This window comes from Petaurus breviceps, unplaced genomic scaffold (genome assembly GCF_028583685.1).
Source record: "Petaurus breviceps papuanus isolate PSGF00001 unplaced genomic scaffold, PetGlider_PUasm1.0 90865, whole genome shotgun sequence".
NCBI classification, from domain to species: domain Eukaryota; kingdom Metazoa; phylum Chordata; class Mammalia; order Diprotodontia; family Petauridae; genus Petaurus; species Petaurus breviceps.
In genome coordinates this window covers 7210647-7228264 of record NW_027187367.1, presented here as the reverse complement: position 1 = coordinate 7228264, position 17618 = coordinate 7210647, and the positions used below count along the sequence as shown (strand labels likewise).

Sequence of the window (17618 nt, the reverse complement as noted above, 5' to 3'; positions counted from 1 at the left end):
TCTCTTTGAAAGGAAAAGAGTACATATATACACATATAAAGTGTACACATAAGTATATATATATATACATATGCATACACACACAGACTTGTTTTAGGCCATACTCAGGATTTATGCAGAACACTAATTTTGGACAGTATAGTATACCAAACTCTTAACTATAGATTTCCCCTCCCCTCTGATATATAAAGAATATGGCTCTCACTGGAACAAGTAGCATAGACTATAGGATCTTCTTAGAGAATTCTGACACAGAAGCTAATATGATATATAGTATTGGGAGGGTAAGAATTCAGTTTAACTATCAGACTACCCTGACAAGAGTGGAAGTTATCCTAACTAGCTGCGTAAATTTGGTTATTTCCTGTCTTTGTTTATCTGTAAAATGAGAAAGTTGGTTTAAAATAGCCAAAAGACAGTCCAAAAGGACAAGTTAATTTTATCTATTCCTCCTCATTCTCTAAATTTCTACTTTTCCATAAAGCCTATTAAGCATCACTTCTAGTGGCTTCAATTTTTCTGTATCCATTAGCTTCTTTACTATTTCTTATAAATATGTCTCCATCTCCTCTAACCTTAAAGAAATTTTTTACTAGACCTTACCATCCCTAGCAAAACTTCTCATAAAAAAGTTCACCTTTATTGCCTCTACTTCCTCACCTCTCACTCACTTTTCAATCCCTTGTAATCAGGCTTCCAGTTCTACCACTTAGTTGAAACTGCTGTCTCCAAAGTCTTAAATTGCTAAGTGAGTGGCCTTTTTTCCCACTTTAATCTTTCTTCAGCCAATCAGTCAACAAGAATTTATTAAGCACCTACTATGTACCAGGCACTGGTGCAGAAGGCACAAAGACAAAAATGAAATGCCTTCAAGGAGCTTACATTCTAATGGGGGAGAAAACATTTACAAACTATATACCAAATAATATTTCAGGAGGAGTTGCTAGCTTCTGAGTAAGTGACAGAGAGGAGGAGTGGGGGGAGGGGACGGGGCACGGGCAAGGATGAGAAAAGGCTTCATGCAGAAGGTAGCACTTGAGCTTTAAAGAAAACTAGAGAATTCATTTCAGGAATTGTGAGATGGAAGTGGGAAGAGCAGGCATTCTGGGTATGAGACATGACCTGTTCAAAGGTACAGAGGTGGAAAAAGGAGTTTTATATATTGACTTGTCTGTAATATTTTACACTATTCTCCCTCCTCTTGGATCTTCTCTCCTTCCTGAGTTTTCATGAAATTGTTCCCTTTTAGGCCTACTCCTACCTGTCAGCTCCTCAGCCTTATTTGTTGGATCATTATCCTATCTCCCACCTCTGAGTGTACCCCAAGGCTCTGACTGTGCCCTCTTCTCTCCCCTTTCTATACACTTCTTTGGCTATCACATCATTTCCCATGGATTCAACAATCATCCCTCTGCAGGTGATCTCCACATCTACCTATCTAGCCCTCACTTTCTCCTGAGCTCTAGTCTGGCATCACCAGCTACCTACCGGATCTCTCCACCTGGATGTCTCATAGGCATCTTAAACTCAACATATTCAAAACATCTTTCCACTAAACCTGTCCTTTCTCTTAAACTCCCCATTCTGTCAAAGGCAATAGCATGCATCCCATCACACAAGTTCCTAATGTCAGAGTTATTCTTAACTTTTGCCTTTCTTCCTTTATGTTTCATATATGTTTTCATATTGCCCGATCCTAGTGCCTTCAGGACATCTCGTGCATCCATCCCTTTCTCTTTACGCACTTATTTAGTCCACAGTCACCTCTCACCTGAACTAACTATGTAGCATCCTAAATGATCTCCCTGCTTCCAGTATTTCTCCATAATCTGTTCTCCATAAATTTCCAAAATAATCATCCAACAACCTGTCAGACTGTGTGATATGAAGCTTCTATGGATCCCTAGTGATAAAATACCCATCCCTCTGTTTGGCATTTAAAACTCTTCACAGTGTGGCTCCAGCCTATCTTTCTAGACTAATTTCACATCACTCCCTGAGTGTCAGCCAAGTCAGCCTACTTGCCATTCCCTAGCTATGGTATTTTACCCTCCATTCTTTTCCAAACGCTGTCCCCTTGCCTTTAATGCCTTCCCTTCTCACCTCTTGCTTTTTGGAATCCCCTGCTTTCTTCAAAGATTAGCTTAACTGCCATATCGTACAAGAGTTGTCCTACTGGTACAGGTGGACACACACATGCAAATTATTTGGTGTTTATTCTTTCCTGTGTACATGTAACTCCACTAAGTTGTAAGCTCCTTGAGGAGAAGGACCACTTTTTTTTAGGAGTCGGGGAGCATAAAAACTAGGTTCTTTTTTTTTTTTAAAAGCAATTGGGGTTAAGTAACTTGCTCAAGGTTGTACAGCCAGTTATTTCTGGGTGTGGTGCCAAGTATCTGAGCCCAGATTTGATCCCCAGGTCATCCCAGTGCTCTTACTCACTGAGCCACCTGGCCACCCCAAAACTAGGTCCTTAATGATTGTTGAAATGATTTGAATTGTAAAATTTCAAAAATCTTGTATCTGTAAGGAAGCAGGCCTTGGATTAAACATTGGCTTCAGATGATCCATAATGTGGAAAATCTATACACAGATAATAGAGTTTTGACTATATCACAAATAATGAAAGTCCAAAGTCTATGTAGCATGCTGTCACACTCCAGCCCTACAGAATACATCATTTGACAAGTCTTGGAAATGTGTTGGATTGTAATCCTTTCATGCAAGCATTCTAATAAGACCCTGTAATCTGTGTTGTTGGTTAAAGTGAGATCTATACCTTTTACCCTTCGAATTGTAGCTGTTCAGCTTCTCCCTCTGAGGTAGACAGCCTTTGTTCCCCACAAACAGTTTGATACCCTTGGCTGCTGCTCAAACACTGGTGTCAAAGGATTGGGAGAAAAAACCTTTAGTTACATATAAACTATCCTATATACAGCTGGCTAATTCTTTATGGTGTTTCTTTTCAATCCATCAGTAAGTATTGAAAGGCTAGCATCATAGAATTTAGAGCCATAAGGAACCTTAGAAATCAAGGGCCAGTCTCCTTGTTTCATAGGTGAAGAAAATGAGGGCCAAAGAAATTGTGATTTGTCTTAGATCACTTTCCTCTAGCTTAGGCCTAAGAATGTGGGACTTAGTGAGGTAGGGTCTGTGGGCAGATGTCTATGGCGAATGCTTATTCATTCAACAGCTATGTAGTACTTATTGTCTGCTGCTGGGTGCTTTTGGGAGACAAGACCAAACAAGATCAGTGTCTCCCATGAGCCCAGCACTATGCTAGGCACTGAATAGGGATCTAAAAGTTCCTGTCTTTGAGGAGTAACAATGGGTGTCACAGAAGATGGACTGGGGCACAATATGTACACACAAAACAGTTATTTTGTTATCAATGTAATTATTTCCTTGTATCCTCAGTTCTGCCAGGTCGAACAAAAGAAAGTTTTGCTGGAAGTGCTGCATGAGTTGTATAACTTCTTGGCCATACAAGCAGGTAAGTATGTGTATAAATATAGTGTCTCAAGAGAAGAGTGCGTGTCATTTTTCACTTCTTTTTTTTCAATTCAATAAACATTTGTTAAGCACCTACTATGTGCCAGGCACTGTGATGAGGGCTAGGGATACAAAAGAGGCAAAAGATACTCCCTCCCCTTAAGTTTCCAATCTAATAGGGGAGACAACATGAAAACAAATAAAGACCAAGCTATATGCACGATAAAGAGGAAATAATTAGTGGAGGGAAGGCACTAGAATTAAGGGTTGGGGAAGGTTTCCTGGAAGAGGTAAAATTTTAGTTGGGATTTAAAGGAAGCCAGGGAGGTCAGTAGTTGGAGTAGAAGAGGGAGAGCTTTCCAGGCAGGAGGCAGCTAGGGAGAATGTGCAGGGCCCAGAGATGAAGTGTCCTGTGTGTGGAACAGCCAGGAGGCCAGTGTCACTGGATCAGAGAGTATGTGTGGGGGAGTAAGGTGATTGGATAGGTAGAAGGGAACTAGGCTACTATGGGCTTTAAATGCCAAACAGTATTTTGTATTTGCTCCTAGAGATAACAGGGAGCCCCTGGAGTTTATTGAGTAAAGGGATAATATGATCAGACCTTCATTTTAGGAAAATCACTTAGTGACTTGAATGGAAGATGGATTGGAGGGGAGAGACTTGAAGCAAGGAGACCCAGCAATAGTCCAGATGTGAGGTGATGAGGGCCTGCACATCTGCACTGTCAGAGCCTAGTACAGGACCTTGAATAGAGTAGATGCTTAATAAACATTTGTTGTATTGAATTAAACATAGTTCCATGAACACTGATGTGAGAAAGGATCCCCCAGACCAGGAAAAAGTAGACTTGCTGGCTAATAGCTGGGCTTCTTTGCCAGATAGTAAAAATTAGCTTGAGACACTCTGAAAATAAGACTCACCTTTTCTTTTTTTCCTTACCATTCAACCACATCTTTTTTAATCTTGGATTTAGGCACAATGTCTTTACTCCTGGTCATTCTCTTTTTAAAGACCTGAGAAACCATTGTGCACAATTGTGACTCAAAATAGAAATTGTGCCTCTTTATTTCTTTTCTCCTTTGGCTTAGATGGTTCTTGTGCTTGCATTTCAAAGGAAGCTTGGACACAGGGTTTCGACTTTGCCGTCCTCTGGCCCAGATTGTTCCCCAGGCAATCTGTTAATTCAAGCAGAATAGGCTTTTTTAAAAAGTGACCCACAGTATGTATTAGAGGCTGAGTATAGTTCAAGACCAACCAGCTCACAGGAGGGCCAGATGCTGCTGTGTTCACAGATGGTGTTCTGAGCAGAAATAACCACATCAGTGTGCAGACAGCTTTTACATTGTTGGCAATAGCAGGGGTTAGCATGGGGAGAAGGAGAATGCAGAGAGATGTGGATCAGTAATGTGGACATTGACCCAGAGTCCTCACCCTTCATCATACCTCTGCCCTGCCCTACCCTGAGCAGGGCTAGCCATTGAGCCAGAAACCTCATTGGAATCAGTGCCCGTTCAGTTATGACTTTGTAGCCCTCGGTCATTGTTAGGGCAGTGGCCTAGGAATCGGGGCCTGAGCTCCAGCTCTGAGTCAGCCCCCTCCTGACTGGGCTAAGTCACTTCATCTTTCGGTGACTTTGTTTCTCCATCTATAAAATGGAATTAATGGTCACTGCTCCTTTTTCCCTCAGGTATGCTGGGAGGGTAAGTGGAATTTTAACTGAGGAAAGACCCTGAATCTGTTCATAGTGATTTGCTTCTCATGGTTGTCTTGTCCCTTCTCACTCACTTGGAAGCTGGCCTCTAGCCCCACCATTCAGTTGAATCAGTTCTCTTCAAAGTCACCAATAATCTCTTAATTGCAAAGTCCAGTCTTTGTATCCATAGATAGCTATTTGAGCTTAGGATTTTAATTTAGTTCTTTATGAGTTAACTTATAACTCATGGACACAAATAGTTTGTTTTAAAAGTTACGTTAAACCCAGACCAAAGCTGGCAGGGCTCTCATCCCCCATTCTACAGTGTAGTAGTTTGTCATCAGCTCACCTGGTCAGGGCTTTGGCATAGTCTAGTGGTACACTTTAGTCTGAGGTATCATGTCTTCACATATATCTGGAGACTTCCTCCAAAGCTTGCAGGGCAGCATTGAGGGTTTGACTCCAAATTAAGAAAGACCCTAGGGGTGGCTAAGTGGCACAGTGAATAGAGCACCAGCCCTGTAGTCAGGAGGACCTGAGTTCAAATGTGGCCTCAGACACTTAACACAAAAACTAGCCTTGTGACCTTGGGCAAGTCACTTCATCCCAGTTGTCCTACCTTACCCCCTCCAAAGAGAGAAAAAAAAGACCCTTATTAGAGAGGGATCTCACTTTAGTCCCCCATACCGTCTTTCTTAGCTGTACACCAGACCCTGGTTGGGGCTATTCTCTTAGATGGTCTAATCCAGGCCTATGGCCCTGGTTATCCCAGAGAGTTCAGATCATTACAAAGGTATAAGGATATAGATTGGGAGGTCCCAGTTTAGTTCCAATACCCCCCCTCCCCCAGTGCTGCATAATTCTCTCTATGTGACCTGATCAAACCCCCAATGATAAGATAGATAGAACTAATCTGACCTACTAGATCAGCCAAGGTCCAATGAATTATCCCATTATTTACTCCCTGCCATGTGCCTAGCATTGTGCTAGATATGGATTGGGGAGTAGGGGGAGAAAGAATATAAGACAGTCCCTGTTCTCAAGAAGTTTACTGTAAAAAATATGGTCTGTAAGTCAGGAATTCAGTTCAGTTAAACAAGCATTTGAGACAGCTAGAGAGTACAGTGCATAGAGTGCCAAGCCTGGAGGCAGGAAGACCTGAATTCAAATATGGCCTTAGACATTTACTAGCCGTGTGACCCTGGGCAAGACACTTAACCCCCTGTTTGCCTCAGTTTCCTCAAATGTAAAATGAGCTGGAGAAGGAAATGGCAAATTATTCCAGTATCTTTTCCAAGAAATCCCCAAATGAGGTCACAAGAGTCAAACACAATTGAATAACAAAACAAGCATTTATTTAAGTATGTGTTATGTGTACAGGAGAGACAAAGATGAAAAACAACACAGTTCCTCCTCTCAAGGAGCTTTAAATCTAATAATAATATAGTTATTAGAGAAACAAGGTTTTATATCAGAAACAAAGATCAGTGATGTATATAGTCAAGCACTATGTGGGTGGCAGACTGTTAATAAACAATAGCAGGAGTTTGGAGAAAGACCTGGGGTGGGAGGGAAGGCTTCATGGAAGAGGTGGCATTCACATTGAACCTTGAAGGATTTAGTTAGGCAGAGGGGACTATCCCAGGCAGGACTACCCCACACCTCTCAGGACTGACTGCCTGTAACTAACCATTGCCTCAGGATTCTGGCCCTCACAGACTAGCCAACACTCCACCTACTGCATACTGGGCCATTTTTATACTTCTCACCCTGGGGAAGACTAAAATGAGTGCTATTATTCTAGGCTGCCTACCTTGTGTCATGATTTTTAAATCTCCACAGAGTTTCCACAGCCTTGCTGCCTTTTTTTTTTCATCCTCAAGCAATGTTTATTTATAGTACAATTCATGTGTCGTCTGAAGCTATTCGTCTGATCCTTTTAAGGATCAATTTAAAACAGACCTTGGTATTGTGCAGCTTTTAGTCATTTAATGCAAATAACCAAACTGCTTTGCAGGTCAGGTTTTAATGATCTGGAATTGATCCAAGCTAAGTGGCTTTTGATCTTGCTGTGGGGAGTGAAGACACCCTAGCAGAAGGTGGGAGGCAGCAGCTCGGCCATATGATCCTTATTGGAGTGGATGGCTTGGTTCTTCTGCCTTTGGAGTCCATTTCAGAGTCATTTGTGTTCACCTTTTCTCTGTATTTGAATGTTGCTTTTTTCCCTAGGTAATTTTGAATGTGGGAATCCAGAGAGTCTAAAGAGTAAATGCATTCCTGTTATTGAAGCACAGGAATACATTGCAGTAAGTAGGATGGAATGTCAGTCCATTATTGTGACGTCCCAGTAATTCTTATTGATCTCCACAAACTGATGTGGTTTTTTCCCTTCTTGTTGTATGATTTTATTTGTTTATTTTAAAAAGCTGTGTCTCATCTCTATTTTATCTATATTTCTCATTATCTCTATTATCTCTAAGTCTGTCTTGGGGTAGTTGAAGAGGGGGTTCCCCAGGGCTGGAGCTTCCCGATACTAGCTCACTTTTCTGGAGCACTTCATGATTACCTCCATGACTACACTGGATCCTTACCTTAGCCCTAGAGGTAGAGGGTGTACCATTTTATAGGTAAGGAAACTGAGACTCAGTTTGCCTTATATTCACTTAGGTTGTAGAGCCAGCCCTCAAATATATGTCTTCTAACTCCAGGTCCGGTGAATTTTTCACTTTAGTACAAAATCTTTCATATATGTTCACTGACCTGAAATCTTTCCTATTTGTTAGAATTCTCCTGCTTACTGTTTAGCCATTGGCTTCATTTCCTAGCTTTTTCCACAACTATTTAAGTTACATTTTCAGTTCATTGTTCTTCCTCTCCTAGTGGTAAACTGCTTTCAAGATGACTCTAAGAAAATGGGCAACATTTATAGTGTGTAAAGAGCCCTGGATTCAGGAGTCAGAAGACCTGAGTTTAAATTCTGGTGTAATATTTAGTAACTCTGTAATCTTTGACAATCTTTGTCCTCTCTGGGCCTCAGTTTCCTCATTTATAAACTGTATATCTAAGGTTTTCAGTTCTAATTCTTAGGATCCTATGATTCATTGGAAGGGACTTCAGAAATCATCTAGCCCTAACCTCCTCATTTCTTCAGAGGAAGAAACTTGAACCACAAAATGGAAATGACTTGTCCAGTGTCACACAGCAAGTTAGTAGCAGAGACAGGAATATGACTCAAGTCTCCTGGTTCTCTGTCCACAGTTCTTTCCACTATAAAATGATATTTCTGCCTTCCCCACCCCCAATCTTCCACAAAATTGATGCTTTGACCTAATATTCCAGTCCTTGGAAAGATTATGTTCTTTCACTTGTCTCAGATCCTTGATTTTATTTGTGTGCTTCTGCATCCCATCTTCTAGTTACAGCCTTGTCTGTGGGCTTTCAGCAATGTGAAACTTTCCTTTCTGCCAATTTGCTGTACATTTAGTGGAACAGGTCTTCAGGGGCACATAGACAGTGAGCTTCCTTACCAGGAAATAGAATAATGTTTGTTCCAGCCAGTCCACCCAAATGCAGAACTAATCTTCTTATGGACCCTTCCCCACAGAATGTAACCGGCAGTTCACCAGCAAGGTTTGAAGCTGCATTGACCTGGATACTGAACAGTAACAAGGATGTAGGAATCTGGTGAGTGAGTGGAGATGATAGGATTTAGAACTGGAAGGGGCCTTAGGAATCCTTGATTACCACCACATTATTCTATAAATGCAGAAATTGAGTCCCAGACAGGGAAATGACTTGTCCAAGATGTTAAAACTTTTTCACCTGTCCATTTTCTGCCATCTGAGGGTCTCATGAAATTTGGCATGTATTTTATGGGCCAGAATTTAGAGATTATTAATACAAATTCCCAACCCAAGCAGATGTGGCTCTGTTCTGGCTTCAGGCTGAAAAGGAAAGGGATTATAAAATAAAAGAGCAGCAGAAAGAAAAGTATTTAGGATGAAACAAAATTTGTGAGTTCTAGGGTGTCAACCTGGTATTCTGCTTGGAACAGATGAGTTTGTATTCTCTTTATTCCTTAGCCTTACCATTCTACTTCTTGCCTGAGTGTACAGTTCCTTCACTGGTGGGTAAAATAATTCTGTGCATGCTCATTTGACTTTCAGTATGGGAACTGGGAAGGACAACCAAATCATCATTTCCTTCACAGGCATTGAGCACTTGTTATGTACAGAATACTGCTAGGCTCTGGAGGAGAAAGATACAAAGTTCTGATAAAACATGGTTCCTGGCTTTGTGGAGCTTTAAATCTGATAGGTGATCAGCTGGAGATTATAGGATGTCTATTTTGGCTCTGTGTAAAGAAAAACTTCCTAACAATCATCAGTACCACTCAGTGGTGGAATGGGGTGACTTTCCCCTCGACTGAGGCCAAACCACTTGTTGGAAATGGCATAGAGGGGATTCCTGCTTTAGGTAGGCATGAAATCCCTCCCAGGCCTAAAATTCTCTGTGCCTATGAGGCTCAGAATTCCATTATGACCCGCAGTTCTAGCCGGCTTTCATTACTGACCTACGTCATTAACAGAAGGAGCCTTCCCTTCACCTTCCGTGAAACGCCTGGCTTGGATATTGAGATCAGGAGGAGAGACACCAGTGGATTGTATTTGACAGCTCTGAAAGTTTCTCCTGCTGGGAAACAGTCATCATGTAAACACTTTCCATGTTATACTGTATGCCAAACTCTCTGTGCAGGATACAGCTTTCTGATATTAAAACACACTCTAGAGTTTTCTGTTTCTGTAATCCGTCAGAATTACTAATTTCATCAGCAGTGTATCCAGTGGTGGCCCCTTGGGCAGCTCAACCAAACACTTCATAACTGGCTGGATGGTGTGATGAAAAATGTGTTAGTTTTTAAAAAGCCAGGTCTGGCTGGTGTGGGGGTGTGTGTGTGTATGTACACTCACACATTAGAAAAAGCAGAACAACCTCAGGATTTTGTCCTTCGTCACTTTAGCAAAGCAGATTCAAGTGTGATTAGCCACTTCATATCTGAGAAGACAGGCTTCTGAACAGGATGTGGATGACCAGGGATATAAAGTAGGTTGCAGGAAATTAGGCCATATATATAATCTCTGTATAGGGCAGGCATCTTTTATGTGATGTTACGCTACTTGTCCCCTAACCTGTTTGAAAAAAAATACAGGTATCAACTTGTGTCTCCACTCCCCTCCCCACTCCACCCCCACCCCAAGACCTTTTACAACTTTTCATAGCAAGGCTTCCCAGCCTCTGTGTCCAGCTTGTCTGGATACCAGCATTTGGGAGGGTGACCAGCCTTGAAGAATCCACCAGTTTCTGTCTCATCCCATGGGCTCAGTTTATCTCCCAAGCGCTTTACACTTAAACAGTTTATGTGCCTACTGTTTATGGAGAAAGAGTGTGACCTCCAAGATTCTGTCTTTAAATTCTTGCCATGCAATTGCAGAGCAGTGGTTCAGTAAACATTTCCATTTCTTTATGCTGAGAGGTGGGAATCCAATTTAAAGTTTAATCTTGTGCACGCTGAGAGGCGCTGTCAAAGGGCCTGCAGAGAGAGACGTCACTTTAGCAGCGGGGGGGGGGGCAAGTGTGATGCCTTCTTTAAAGCTTTAGTCTTCCTAAGTAGCCAAGGTGGAAAATTTCTAGAAAGGGCCACCTTGAAGATGCCAACTATGTTTATAAAAAAGCAGGGCAGCAATGCCCCTACCATTTTTTTTTCTTTCCCCTGTTTCAAGTTCCTGTTTTCTGCTCCTTTTTCATTTGAATGCCTTTGATTGTACCTTGTATCCTGTTTAAGGTTGAAAGGGGAAGACCTGTCTGAGTCAGTGACAACTGTGGACAAGGTAGTTTGCCTGGAATCTGCCCATCCCCGGATGGGCTTGGGCTGTCGGCTCAGTCGAGCCCTGCTGACTGCCATTACCACTGTGCTTCTTTTCTTCTGGGGTAAGTGACTCCTGTGCATTTCTGCCTGTCTACAATACCTCCCTCCCCAAATCAGCCTCAAGTATGAATGAGGAGCTTCAGAAATCCCACCCCATTTTCTGTACTGGGTATGAGCTCTGGCTAATAAAGAGAGCAGATAAACATATTAATGATGAGAATAGTTGGGATGTGTCCTCAATTCAATATGAAACATTTTAAGACTCCCCAAAAGTGAGACTAGGTCCTGACCAGGTAGCTAGTGGCTCAGTAGTTCCCTTTCAGATGCTACTGCCATGAATGTCTAGTTCATCCTTTTAAGCTCAGCACAAATGCCCCCTCCTCTTAAAAGCCTTCTCTGATCTTCTCTTCCCAGGCCTAGTGACCTTATCCTTTGATCCCTAACGCTTTGTTCTTCACTTCTCTAAGGCTTTTATCCTTTAATACTGTGTGTTACAATTGTAGATGTTTGTATCTTGACCCCACCCTTCACTAGACTGCAAGTTCTCTGAGGACAAGGATTATGCCTTTTAAAATTTTGTATATCTTACAGTGTTTAGCATAATGCTTTTCCCATGCAAGACATCTAATTTCTTTTTTGTATTTTTTTAAATTGGCCTGCTAAATATAAAACCTTTCTCAGAGGAAACAGGGCTCGTTTTGGTAGAAAGAACTTCAATCCTCTGAAAAATGTAATTTATTTCTTGGAGAAAGGGGGAAGGTAAAGAAATCCTGATAAAAGAAGGAAGAACAGGTGTTCACTGGTTAAAATCTTGGCCCTGTATCTCTAAACATGTGTGGCTCTCACAGAGCAAAGGCTTTGGGTTGATGGAGTTCAGAAAACCAAGCCGTAGACAACTGGCTTGACAGCTGCAGGGTTGCAGCCACAGCTCTGGAAATGAACTTTGCATGTGCATTGTGAGAACAAGACTGTTGGACTCCTCTTGGTCTCTTCAAAGGTGCCAGAGTGCCTAGAAATCACTATCATCAGTCTCATCCCCTTCTAACAGGAAGGACCACAATATATGTGCATGGAAGGAACACAATGGAAATGGCGGAATGAGCCTGGATAGAATTTCAGCTTCTGTAGTCAAGGACTCCTCTGCAATAACAGCTGGAAGGCCTGAAAAGGCCCTCAGTAACTACCTGATGATTGGTCTGAGCTATCTGCTTCTTCTAGGTCTGGCTTTTTTGTGGGGACTTCTGATTCTTCTGAAATATCGCTGGCGGAAATTAGAGGAAGAAGAACAAGCCATGTATGAGATGGTGAAGAAAATTATAGGTGATGACCACATTACATGAAATCTTGTCAAAAGGAAGATTTGGGCAATTCACAAGTCCTTGTCCTAAGCTGTCACCTTCTGTCATTGCAGCTGTAGTTCAAGATCATTATGTTGACTGGGAGCAGGACATGGAACGTTATCCATATGTGGGCATCCTTCATGTGCGAGACACCTTGATCCCACCTCAGAGCAGGTGAGTTGAGTCCCCTCTGCATTAGAGATGGGGTTCTGACCTGTGCTTTGCCTAGATAACAGCCACGGGATCTTTACTGGTCCCACATCAGCTGAGCAACCTTTGGCTCCTGGGCTTTATAGATACTAATAAACAGTAGGCTTCTGTCACTTGTCTACAGAATTATCTAATCTCTACAAGAGAATTAGTCAGGCAAGGAACAAAAAGCATGAATGTAACTTCTCTATAGGTAATAGCTAACATTTAATTATCTGTAGGTGGATGATCCACATCATGGATGTTGCTTTTAATTTTTTTGTGACTTGTTTCTGTCATATAGTTAAGCATCTCCTTTGTGGCTAGGGGGCTGTATCTTTAGCTCAGCAGAAAATGGAAGAGGAGGAGGCCCAGTATAATACAATAAATATTTAAGTACCTACTATGTGTAGAACTGTGTGCTAGGTGTTCACAAGAAACAAAACCTAGATGAAAAGCTATCCCTACCCTCATGGAGCTCAGTGTAGTAGGGAGGTGATACACAGGCACAGAAATGATACAGATTTAAAGCTAGAAGGGACCTTAGAAGCCACTAAGTCTAAACTCCCCCCTCCCCCCTCCATTTTACATATGAGGAAATCGAGGCACAAAGAGATTAAATGATTTGCTCACGTTCACACAGTAAGTGTCTGGGGTGGAATTTGAGTCCGAAAAGCTCTTTTTGACTCAGACTTCACTGCTCTATTATATCATGACACCTTTAAAACACAACTATGGGCCTTGAACACATACATGGATTTTAGATTAAGTCTCATGCTCTACCAATTCAACTAACCAGGCAATACATTAGGTAAATACATTAGAGAGTTAAAAAACAAAGTGCTGTAAGTGGTCGGGGTGGGCAGGAGGCCAGAGAGAGGGTTATTACCAGCTGGAGAGATTAGGGAAGACTTCTTGGAGGAGGTGGTCATTGAGTTGATTTGAGGTTCCCAACATGTAAGGTAGAGAGCAAACAGATTCAGATCAGAATAACAAAGCTCAGGGCGGCTAGGTGGTGCAGTGAATAGAGCACCAGCCCTGGAGTCAGGAGGACCTGAGTTCAAATGCAGCCTCAGACACTTTACACTTACTAGCCGTATGACCTTGGGTAGGTCACTAAACCCCAATTGCCCTGCCCTCCCCCCTCCAAAAAGCAAAAAAATAAGAATAGTAGAGCTCTTTAGATTAGTGCTTTACCATCAATCTAAAAGGTACCCTGTCTCCAGCATGAAGTAGGGGAGCAGGATGGGGAGGCTGGACGATTTCTACCTCCAAGAGTCACCATAGTCTTTAGCAGGTGTACTCAGATTTGGTTTAAAGTGTTGCTCAGACATTGATATTTAAATACGAATATAAAATTGCATTCCAAAGCCAAATAGAAAGTAATTTCTGATTACCTAAATACACTACAGCTTCACGGAAGATAAAATCGAAAGCTGAATAAGGACTCTTGATGGCCTATAAATGAACTGAAAATGGCTGTGTTCAGATTCTTGAGGAGGCATTAGGGGTCTTTGTCACCCTTAGTAGTAGTGTTTGTTTATTTGATATGTATCTGCTCAATCATTTAACCTGTTTGATCCATTTCCAAGTCATGAAGTAGGTGCAGGCCAGGCTTTCCTGACATAGCTATATGTTAGGTAAAATGTCAGCCCGACTTGGATACGCTTGGCTCTCCCACTGCAGTACCTTTCGAAGGCCTATTTGTGAAAGATTGAGAGAGATTTAAAGAGCTTGTTTAGTGATAAAAAGCAGTGGAACCTGATTAAAGTGGCCCAGCTCAATCCAGGCTTGTGCATTACTGGTTAACGGACAGCCAGTGGGAGGAATGGGAGGATGGGAAACCAGGTATTTGGCCTTTAGATTCATTGAGAATCCTGTCATAGCTCAGACCATGCTGTCTGACTCCCTGGGGGATACATGTGATGGTCTTAAATGCTGACACCTCAAGCAGCTGCCCTCATGTTTGGGAGCTGTCATTATAAGGCTGTTGAGTAAGTCGATGGAGATTTGGTCTGGGGTGAAGTAGGTGTCTTTTTCCTGAGGTTAGCTAAGCATTTGCCACTTTTCTCATTTGGACTCTTAGAGTAAGGGTCAGGCAAGGAAAGGTAGGTCCAATGTCTGCCTCCTCAGCACACAGGAGACCCTGTTCTGGGGTCTAGTCCCAACACTGCCTCCTGATTCCTGAGCCACCCCAGGAAGATCATCCCTTTTAGTCATTTCTCCAGCTGTAAAGTCGAGATAATGGTACTTTACTCTCCTTGCTGCCACACAACACACTTACATTTGTGCACTCACACTTTACCACACGAGGCAAAAGGAACAATGTCTACAAAGCTGAGAACAGTGCTATATAAATACATGATGCTGGTATTCATTGATGTGAAGAGATAAAAATGACCTTCCTACCTGGCTGCCTTGAAATCCACCTACCCACATTTGGGTGGGGTGGTAGGGAGATGGATGTCAGAAGGGATAAGGGAAGGCAGTGAGAGGTGTGGAGGTCTCAGTACTCTGAAAGTGGCCCTGAATCAAGGGGAAGCAGGGGGCGGGCCACACTCCAGGCAATGTTGGCTCCAAAGACTGGACAGCCCCTCTTTGCTTCCATGGTATGAGACTGTCAGTCAGGCCAGGCTCCTCCTGTTGAGCCTTCACTTAAGAGGCCAATGGTCACTCCTTAATTAGCCCACATGAGAAATTAAAATACAGCCAGCCCTGGTATCCATGCTAACCTAAAGAGGAGCGGCATGAACCACTGATGCCCAGGGAGAGGCCAAAAATCTCAGCATGCCTGCTTCATTCTTGGAGGGAGAGGAGGCTTCCTCATCAGCCTCAGGAGCTGTTCATGGCACAGCCTTTAAAGCAGGAAGACTTGAAGATTTGTTTTCTTAGGTAACCAGTCCTGGCCTACGGCACTTCTCGCCAGTGCAAGAGACCTGTCTTGTGCTAGATATTTTCCTTTCCTTCCCCTAAAACAGACTCTTCATTCTGCTTTCCCAGCCCCTGTACCTGCCCTTGTTTTGCTCTTTTGTTTGTAGGGCATTCATGAGCAAATGGGTTTTTTTCAATGATGTGCTGTCCAGTCAGTGGAGCACAGCCAACAGAGCTCTTCTCCTAGCTAAGACACACTGATCTTTTCTTGTTCCAGGAGGCGCATGAAGCGGGTCTGGGACAGAGCAGTGGAATTTCTGGCATCCAACGAATCCCGAATTCAGACAGAGTCACACAGGGTGGCTGGAGAAGACATGCTGGTGTGGAGATGGACTAAGCCGTCTTACTTCTCTGACTCTGAACGTTAAAATCCCCAGGCAGGGTCAGACATTCTTGTTCAGCCTGTCCTTGGGGACAGTTTCCCTAGGCCCAACAGAGAGGGGTCCACAGATCTGCTGGTGCTGAATTCACACTCATGCCTTGACCTCCCAACTTCTCCTACCCATGCATTGCTTCCATTTCTGAAGATCACGCCAAGAAAGTTTTGAAAAGTTTAGCTTGTGAGGACTATCTAGATTTGCCTTGAGGGTTGGGGAGGAAACAAGTTGGGTCATGTAGCTCATCCTTTGTTGTTGTTTTTTTCAGCCAAGTAGACCCTGTATCCCTTTCCTGTTCAGCACCTCTCTTTTCTAATAATAGGAAGTGAAAAGGGCTTGGCTTCTCACAAAAAAGGTGGAGGCCCAATAGCCATATGTGCTGCTTGAGATTTGGTGAAATGCAGTCAGTACCTCCCCCCCAGTAGCCTGGCCAGCACCCAGTGTTGCTGATTGGTTGTACAGCCTTGGAGAAGTGCCTCCTAGGGCTGGGTGGTAGGGTGACAGCTTATGGGGGCTGCAGTGGGGCCTTAGGGACTTGGGGCAGCTGTGCTAGGTGCCTGGGGAGGCTGCACAGGTGTGCTGACCAGAGAAGAGAGAAAAAGAGGCCCCTTTAGGAGTCTGACTTTCCTTTTCAAATAAGGGGAGGAAAGAAAAGAGGCCAGGAAAACTGACATGCATATGGGAAGACCTATTATGATGGTAAACAGCCTGCCCTGCCTAAACCAGGGCATCTGTGAGGTTGGTGGTTCTCTGGGACCTGGTATGTGGTGCATCGATGAGGGCACAAGGTTGGGGTACCAGCCATTGCCCCCTGATTCTGCAACAGATCTGTAGGTAATTAATTGAGGAAGCAAATGCTTAAGCAGTGGAACTCAACATTTTAATTTTATACTTTTTTCATCGCAAAGTTAGCCTTCCTAAGGTGTCTATCCTGGTGGTGGTCCTCATTAGAAACAGTCATTTCTGGTTGGACTAGCAACCTCACCAGCATCATCTCTGTACTGTAGAGGGAAGCCTCATTCTGAGGGACGACTGTGGCCATACATAGGTTTTTCCTGTGTTGTAAGACCACCATATTCAGCCTCCAGAGCTACGTGTCATAGAGTGACTTCTTCCCACACACCGCACATTGTCTCAACCCAGAAATCTTCCGGGGAGGCTTCAGCACCTCCGCCCCCTGCTGGCCACATGAAAGAGTTGCAGAGGCTCTTGCCTCAATTCTGAGACTGCAGAACTTCATTACCTACCTCCTGCTGGCTCATCAACTCAAATCAGAACAGAAAAGGAAGTCTCCAGAAACAGACCAGTGGGGGGTCTTATTAGTCAAGTAGGAAAGATCCCACACTAACTTGGATCTTATCCCCATATGTTCTCATCTGTGGCAGGAATGGGGTATCTGAACAAAAAGGAAACTCGACAGCTGTCTCAGAAAGACATTAACCGTTTCTTTCTGATCTTAGTGATTTTTTTCTTAATAAAATTCCAGTATCCCATATTTTAGCAATACTATTTCCTCTGATATTTGTATGATTCCATGGTGCCTGTAAATCTTAAATTCCAGCTTAATTGTGTAGAAATACCTTTATAATCAGACTCAAAATGAACTTCATTATTGGTGACTAAATTGCTGGAGGAATAGCACTATTTATTAAAAACAGATGTTTCTTTAA

General features: G+C 42.9%; 1 protein-coding gene and 1 long non-coding RNA gene across 2 annotated transcripts in view; one reads left to right on the top strand and one right to left on the bottom strand.

Moving 5' to 3' along the window:
• The window catches only part of LEMD2 (LEM domain nuclear envelope protein 2), a 23368-nt gene extending 5750 nt beyond the window's left edge, over nucleotides 1-17618 (top strand). The window contains exons 3-9 of the mRNA XM_069073473.1: nucleotides 3418-3493; nucleotides 7415-7491; nucleotides 8790-8869; nucleotides 11028-11173; nucleotides 12330-12431; nucleotides 12523-12625; nucleotides 15789-17618. Coding sequence (XP_068929574.1) covers nucleotides 3418-3493; nucleotides 7415-7491; nucleotides 8790-8869; nucleotides 11028-11173; nucleotides 12330-12431; nucleotides 12523-12625; nucleotides 15789-15939 — 735 coding nt within the window. The 3' untranslated portion in view covers nucleotides 15940-17618. The remainder of the gene's footprint in view (nucleotides 1-3417; nucleotides 3494-7414; nucleotides 7492-8789; nucleotides 8870-11027; nucleotides 11174-12329; nucleotides 12432-12522; nucleotides 12626-15788) is intronic.
• Nucleotides 4414-17618, bottom strand: part of LOC138150090 (uncharacterized) — a 98262-nt gene continuing 85057 nt past the window's right edge. Inside the window, exon 2 of the long non-coding RNA XR_011165507.1 lies at nucleotides 4414-4667. This is a non-coding gene — a long non-coding RNA (uncharacterized lncRNA). The remainder of the gene's footprint in view (nucleotides 4668-17618) is intronic.